This window comes from Microtus ochrogaster, chromosome 8 (assembly GCF_000317375.1).
Source record: "Microtus ochrogaster isolate Prairie Vole_2 chromosome 8, MicOch1.0, whole genome shotgun sequence".
NCBI lineage: Eukaryota > Metazoa > Chordata > Mammalia > Rodentia > Cricetidae > Microtus > Microtus ochrogaster.
Genome location: NC_022015.1, coordinates 67,269,089 through 67,277,328, shown reverse-complemented (window position 1 = coordinate 67,277,328; position 8,240 = coordinate 67,269,089). Strand labels below are relative to the sequence as shown.

The following is an 8,240-nucleotide window of genomic DNA, read 5'->3' as shown; positions in this document are numbered from 1 at the left end:
GCTCTTCTAGAAGTTACCAATTACCAATAGCTTCTCAGCTAGGTATGTGGTTTCCTGCCAATTGCCCACACCATGTTGAGATTTTGATTGGCTTGAACTTGTGCAGGTTTAATTATGTTATTACTTGTAGATGGTTTTTTTTTCACTCTAACCCCATGTTGCACACCAATATGTTGTTGTTGTTGTTGTTGTTGTTGTTGTTGTTGTTTATTCTTTTCTCTTTATCCTTTTTGGGGGCCCACCACCCAGTTCCCAAATCATGACACAGAATTATTCTTTCTTGTAAATGCCTAGCCTTACCTTGGCTTAATTTTCTTAACTTAAATTATGCCATCTACCTTTTGTCTCTGGGCTTTTCCCTTTTCTTACTTACTTTCACTCTTACTCTGTGGCTGCCTGGGGAGCTGGGTGGCTTGGTGACCAACCCCTCGCATCCTCACTCCTTGTTCTCTCTTGTTCCTCCTTCTCCTCCCATATTTCTCCATCTACTTATTCTCTCTGCCTGTCAGTCCTTGCCATTCAACTCTTTATTAGGCCATCAGGTATTTTAGGCAGGGAAAGAATAATATCTTCATGGAGTTAAACAAATGAAACATAAAAGAATGCAACACATCTTTGCCATATAAAAACAAATATTCCACAGTGTAAACAAATGTAACACATCACAAATTAATATCCCAAAATAATTACTCCTCCTCTGAGTTTCTGTGTGTGAGTCAGGACAACACTGCTTCACTGTGATAGTCTACTATCCCTGGCTCTTACACTATTTCTGCTCAGTCTTGCTCAAGGATCTGTGTCTTGGCAGGTGTGTGTGTGTGTGTGTGTCTGTGTGTGTGTGTGTGTCTGTGTGTGTCTGTGTGTGTCTGTGTGTGTCTGTGTGTGTCTGTGTGTGTGTCTTGTGTGTCTGTGTGTGTATGTATGTGTGATATAGGTGTCTAATTTATAGATTAACAACCCACAGTCACTTACTCTCTCTATTTTTAACAGTTATGGTTCTCTGTATTTACTGAAATCCACTGTTTAAAAATGTGTTATCTAGGGGCTGGAGAGATGGCTCAGTGGTTAAGAGCATTGCCTGATCTTCCAAAGGTCCTGAGTTCAATTCCCAGCAACCACATGGTGACTCACAACCATCTGTAATGAGGTCTGGTGCCCCCTTCTGGCCTGCAGGCATACATGTAGTAATTGTATACATAATAAATAAATAAATAAATAAATAAATAAATAAATAAATAAATAAATAAATAAATATATATTTAAAAAAAAGACTGGCGTGCCCAGTCATTAAAAAAAAAGTGTTATCTATAATGAGGGTTGAGAGATTCACTAAACTGTGGTATAATGGTTACTTGTTAAGAATTAGCTTAATTCTATTTCCCATTAGCAGAGTAATGGTAGTTGTCATCTATTAGGGCCCATGAATATTTCACAGGTTCTTGGTAATAATAGCTGTACTGTGAAAAAGGCCTAAAATCCAATCACAGAGCAGATATTTACATGATGTCTGTACCACTGTTGAACCACTAGACATACCTTGCCAAGTAGTCTTTATTACAGCTCACAGCATACACAGGTGAAAAAGTCTAGTGATTACCTTCTCCTCTTGTAGCATGGATACCACCGTCAGCAATGGAGATGAAGTTTCTACGTCAATATTACATTGATTTCTCCACGTTTGATAGCTCATATATCTGTTGTCTTTAGATCTTCAATGTTAGTCATACCTTACAGTATTCCCATCTTGCTATACCATTTCCACATTAGCAAAATTTTTTCTCTAGTTCGTGTTCCTCTACCTCTTTAAGTATCCCAGTTCATTCTGAAAAATACATGACCTGTGTATAAGAAAAAACAGCTTTAGATCCCCCTCTAGTGGTGATATAGAAACACTCCATTGCAGAGTTTGTCTTGCTGCAAACTTAAAAACAAAGTGCCATTTGCTGTGAGATAATAATGTTAGATACATAGAGGAAGAACAAATCAAAACCACAATGAGATATATTAATTCTTTATAGTAATATGCCCTATTATAGAAAGGACAATGTGTAGTAGGAGGCCGCTTCTTCACTCCCAGCTGTCCAGACCATAAAATAATCACACAGAAACTATATTATTTAAAATCACTGCTTGTTCAATTAAGTATATTTCTTAAGTGTATTTCTAGCTAGCTCTGATATCTTTGGTTAACCCACTTCTATTATTTTATGTTATATCACACCTATCGGCAAGGTTTCACTTGGTGGCTTGCATCTTTCCCGCTGGCAGCTACATGGCATCGCTCAACAACAGGGTCTGCTCTACTGTGTTGCCAAGGCAAGGTGCAGGGCCTGTTACACTGAGTACTGCAGCTGGCTAGAGACAGGGTCAACTGTCCCATTCTTATGACCTCAGGGCCAGCTCTTCTATTCGTGCCAGTTATAGAAGGGTTGGAGGAGGGCATCTTTCCCTTGCCCCCACCACCACACTGCAGACTAAGAAGTAGTATTAGCCTTCCTCCATCACACACTCAGGGCTAGTTCATACACTCTCCTGTCTACAGGGCCAGCTCTACTCTGCTGCCCAGATGAGACACAGGACCCATTCTCCCATGTGCTGCATCTGGTGGAGTGTTGGTTCAGGTCTCCCAATTGCTGCTGGTGGCAAGGGATGAGGGGAGGAGGGCATCTTTTCCTCACCTATGTCACCACATGGCAGATGAGAAGGATGCAGTCTGCTCTCCCATTCTCACACCCTCGTAACCAACTCTCCCATTCCCCTATCAACAGTTCTATTGTCCTGCTCAGGTGAGGTGTGGGACCCCCTCTCCTGAGTGTTTCAGCTGGTGAGGGGCAGTACCAGGTCTTCCTAGTGGTGCGACCAGTGAGGGATGTGTCCAACTCTGTACAGCCCTACCCTTTCAGCTTTCTGTGGTATCAGGAGCCACAGACAGGAACACAGATCATGAATACATTAGGGCAATGAACCGAGACAGGGGCCCTGGCAGTAGCCCAGGCCCAGATATCACTACGGCTCTGGGGTGCAGTTAAGCCTCCCATCAGAGACAGGGAAAGCCATGCCTGGCCTAAATGTGTATCTCCTTGTTTCACTCAATCCATCATATAAACTGATTTCTTATATCAAAATTTATGGCATCCATGAATATTTATAATTTTTGTATTTTTATGATCATGATGTGTGAAGTCCTCTGTATATGTGTTGCTTTTATTGGTTAATGAATAAGGAAGCTGTCTTGGGCCTGAACACGGCCCAAGAATAAAGATAGGCAGGGAAAACTAAACTCAATGCTGAAAGAAAGAAGGAGGAGTCAGGGAGATGCCAGTTAGCCACCAGAGGGGAAAGATGTAAGCTGCCAGCTAAAATCTTGTTGGTAGCCCAAGAACCTCGTGGTAAAATATAAAATAATAGAAATGGGTTAATTTAAGAGATAAGAGTGAGTTTGAAAGATACATAAGTTAATAGGCCAAACAGTGTTGTAATTAATACAGTTTTTGTGTGATTAATTTCAGGAATCTGGGCAGCTGAGAACAAACCAGGAGCCCTTAATACATGATCACTTAAAATAAACTCAAAGGGGCTGGAGAGATGGCTCAGTGGTTAAGAGCTTTGCCTGCTCTTCCAAAGGTCATGAGTTCAATTCCCAGCAACCATATGGTGGCTCACAACCATCTGCAATGAGGTTTGATGCCCTCTTCTGGCCTGCAGACACACACACAGACAGAATATAGTATACATAATAAATAATAAAATAAATATTAAAAAATAAATAAATAAAATAAACTCAAAGCTCTTAAGGTGAAACAAAGGTTTGGCTTAAAATTCTGTATTAAGGTTTATGTTGAGGTTAAAGCCAATAAACCTCTCAGGATTCATAAGGATCACTATAGCAGGGGAAAACTGTCTAAGATATCTGAGGATAAATTTAAAAATATATTTTATTTTCACTGGTGTGAGAAGTCCTTCTGTATATGTGTTGCTTTTATTTGTTAATGAATAAAGATGATACCTTGGGCAGAATAGAGCTAGACTGGGGAAAACTAAACTGAATGCTGGGCAAAAGAAGGAGGAGTCAAAGAGAAGTCATGTAGCCTCTGCCAGAGACAGGCACGCTGGAATCTTGCTGGTAAGCCACTGCCCCATGGCAATACACAGATAAATAGAAATGGGTTAATCAAAGATATAAGAGCTAGCTAGCAATACATTTAAGTGATTGGTCAAGCAGTGATTTAAATAATATAGTTTCTGTGTGATTATTTCAGATCTGGAAAGCTGGGAACGAATAAGCAGTCTCCTACTACAGCTCACATAAGTCTTTATTATATCTCACTGACTCTTCCTATTAGTTCCCTAATTCGCTGTTTTTGCACTGTTCTCTCAACCATTCCTCTTCGTTGTTCCACGTTGTTCTACCCATGCCAAGTGGTTTTTAGGATATATACCCACACACACAGTTAATAAGCATGCATCTCATAGAATCACAAAAAACAGGTGAATCCAGCAAGGAGGGGGCATGGCTGTGTAGCTCTCCAACAGACACTCAGAGGGTTGAATAAGGATAGGATTTTAAATTTAAATTATTTCAAAATTCTAAAAAGAAGTTTTTGTGCACTAGCTACATTTCTTAACTGTAACTCATTAAGATAGAATTTTGTGATTAATTATTGTGTAAAACTGCAGCAGTGCTGTTACACTTTCTGAGCACTTCTACTTCCATCCCCACTGGCTGGGAACACAGGGTTGGTAGCCATAGTAACCTGCAAGCCTTGGCGGAAGATGAAAATAATTAATTTGCATTAGCATCTAGCTAGCTGAGTTTAAAGTGAATTTCTTTGGAGACTTTGATTCCAACTCTAGCTGGGTGCCTGCCAGCACACAAATGAGGAGGAATTTCTTTCTCTGGGGTTGGTTTAGTGACTCAAGCCTTTGTCCTGTATCTCTAGGGGTAAACACATAAGCAGTTAGTTTTCTGGGCTATGATCTTATGTTAAATAAAACCAAGATGAAGAGTAAGCACAGAATATTAACAGTTTATTGTGTTTGAGCTAAAGAACAATAGATTACACCTTCCTGAGCCTGCTGCTAGAGAATTCAAGGCCAACCAGACCCGTTTCTCAGGAAGAGTAGACATACTGTCTCTAGGCTCAGTGCCTTCTACTTGGGGCTCCTTTCTTATCAATGAGTACTGTCAATAAGGATAGTTGTGAGCGACTAACTTTATGTAGATTTGACCATGAAAACTAAAGGTTTGGCTGAGTGAATAGTTGCACACCAGGGATTTATGGTGTGGGCGAAGGTATGCAGTTGCCCATACAGGAAAAGTTAGGTTTAAAGAATGGTTTATACACTGCTGGGGAGCCAGTTTTTTCTGGAGACAGCAAACAAAAAGAGCAAGTACTCTTTATATAAGAAATTTTGCTTTTGTTTTTTTTTTTTTACTGGCCCTACACAATTTGAGTGCTTAATGACATATCAGATGGCTTTTAGATGAATGCATGGATGGCAGTACACATAGACAGACAAAAAGGCAAATGTGGCAAATTTCTTAATACCTTATTATACATACAACAGCGAAGAGCAGTAGAATTACTAGCCTCACATTAACAATTTATTAATTATTCTCATATTAAAAATATTATTTTAAAATGTCAAGCTTGTATGTTATTCTAGAAATATTGATACATTTCTTGTGTTCTCTGTTTCCAGCTCAAGTTTCCATAATCTTTTCTTCCTATTTTAGCATGCTATGTCCTGAGTTTTTCTAAGAATATTTTTAATTGCTCTTCTCCTTTCCTTCGCCATCATGCGCCACCTGCCCGCCTAGCCTTCTCGCCATGTCTTCTCACAAGACTTTCAGAATCAAGCGATTCCTGGCTAAGAAACAAAAGCAAAATCGTCCTATTCCTCAGTGGATTCGGATGAAAACTGGCAACAAAATCAGGTACAACTCCAAGAGAAGACACTGGAGGAGAACGAAGCTGGGCCTGTAAGGAGTCAGCAATGAATGGCAAAACAATTAATGATGAATCGTGATCCTTGATGAGTGTTACAAGATGAAGTTCAACATTTTCAATCTGGAGACTTGATCATGTTTAAGTTGGGAGTGGTTTCTCCAGTAATAAAATGTAGAACCTTTTGAAAAAAAAAACAAAAAAAAAAGAATATTTTTAATTATTCTGCAATAGACTATGAAGTTTTGGAGTATATCATGCTATTCCTTTTTGACTAATATACATCATTTAATGAAACACTAAAAAACAAGTTAAATATCCTTACCACCTTTCACTTTTTATAAGTTCCTTATACAATAAAATCATCTCTCACTAGTTATCTGCTATATCATGTTCATATTTTTACTGAAGCTCAAATCATCTGGAAGAAACAATTTTCTGTTTATTTTTTGTCATGTAGAAATATGAGTTCCTTTTTTTGTGTGTGTGGTTTTTCGAGACAGGGTTTCTCTGTGGTTTTGGAGCCTGTCCTGGAACTAGCTCTTGTAGACCAGGCTGGTCTCGAACTCACAGAGATCCACCTGCCTCTGCCTCCCAAGTGCTGGGATTAAAGGCGTGCGCCACCACCGCCTGGCTGAAATATGAGTTCCTAAAGAGAGATATTTGCCCTTTTTATCAGGGTATCTACAGTGATATAATGTGATATGAAGTAAATACTCAAAACCACAAAACAGAGGAAGGCGGCTCTAATACCAGACATTCAGCCAACACATTGTGTATTGGAGATCTGACATACAAGAATGGGTAAAGAGACAGATATCGCCTGCACCACTCTGACTAAGGGGTGAGTAAGTGGACTCCCAGCTGGACAGCCCAGTCCCTAGGCACTAAGGAATGGGCTCACTGCATCCCCATCCCCCACCCATCACAGCACCACTAGCCAGTCATCAGGCAAGGCTCCTCTAGACAGGCTGCTCCACCATACCCACATCAGACCCTGTAATCTACAAGTCCCACTCCATCTGCAAACCTCAGAGGTTTATTGAGACAGACATTGCCTGCACTGATCAAACCAAGTGGTGGGCATAACTGGAGGTTTCTCTCCTGCCTTCCAGTTCCCAAATAACCGTTCTGAGGCTTAACATTAATCAGAAACTGTTTGACCTATTAGCTCAGGGTTCTCATTATGTAACTCTTACAACTTCATTTTACCACGGAGTTCATGATTTGTTGCCTCACTTCATGTTTCTTCAGCAGTTGCTAATGTCTCACTGACTCTCCCTTCTTCCTTTCTGTAGCTGTTAGGGTTTCCTACTATATTCTATAGTTTACCCTCCCATAGGCCAAAGCAGCTTCTTTATTAACCAATGGTAATAAAACATATTCACACCATACAGAAGGGCCTCACATACCAGGTGATTGGCTGACCTCCCAGATGGACAGCCCACTCTCTAATACTGAAGGCCCAGAGCACAACTCCTGCCCCTCCTCCAATCATCTCAGCCCCACCAGAAAGTACGCAAGTAAGGATCCCCGAGAAGGCTTCTCCTCCACCAACTACCATTTGAACCTGCAAACTCCAGGCCCCACTCTGCTTCCAAACCCAACCATCCACTGTGGCATCAGCAGCTTTGGAAGGCATGGATAGTGCCTATACCCATTGGATGAAGAGATGGGTAGACACCAGTGCGAGAATATAGAACACAAGAGACAGAAGACAGAATCACAGGCATTGAAGATTCAATAGAGAAAATAGATTCACTGATCAAATAAAACATTAAAGTCAACAAAGTCATAACAAAAACTGTCCAGGAATTCTGGGACACTATGAAAAGGTCAAACATAAGAATTATAGGGTCAGAAGAAGGACAAAAACTCCAGCTCAGAGTCACAGAAAATGTATTCAACAAAATCACAGAAGAAAATATTCCCCAAACTAAAGAAGGAAATGTCTATGATGGTACAAGAAGCTTACAGAACACCAAATAGACTGGACCAAAAAAGAAGTCCCCTCATTACATAATAACCAAAACACTAAATATATTGAATAAAGAAAGAATATTAAGAGACTGAAAGGGAAAATTCCAAATAATGTATAATGGCATGTAGCAATATTTTGTTTATGTTTTAATATATAAAGCTTACCTGAAGATCAGAGTGCAGAGATAAGTCACTAGAGGCCAGGGAATGGTGGCATGTATGTTTTATCCAAAGACTTGGGAGACAGAAGCAGAGGGAGCTCTGTAACTTCAAGGCTACACAAGACTGAATCTATATGAAAGCGAAAGAGAT

The 8,240-nt window shown here is 40.1% G+C and overlaps 1 protein-coding gene across 1 annotated transcript; it reads left to right on the top strand.

The window, feature by feature from the left end:
• Positions 1–5,803: 5,803 nt before the first annotated feature.
• On the top strand, positions 5,804–5,988 carry LOC101997843 (60S ribosomal protein L39). The gene has a single exon (XM_005352220.2). The coding sequence runs from the start codon at positions 5,832–5,834 to the stop codon at positions 5,985–5,987; it is 156 nt and encodes a 51-aa protein (XP_005352277.1). The 5' UTR covers positions 5,804–5,831; the 3' UTR covers position 5,988.
• Positions 5,989–8,240: the final 2,252 nt, after the last annotated feature.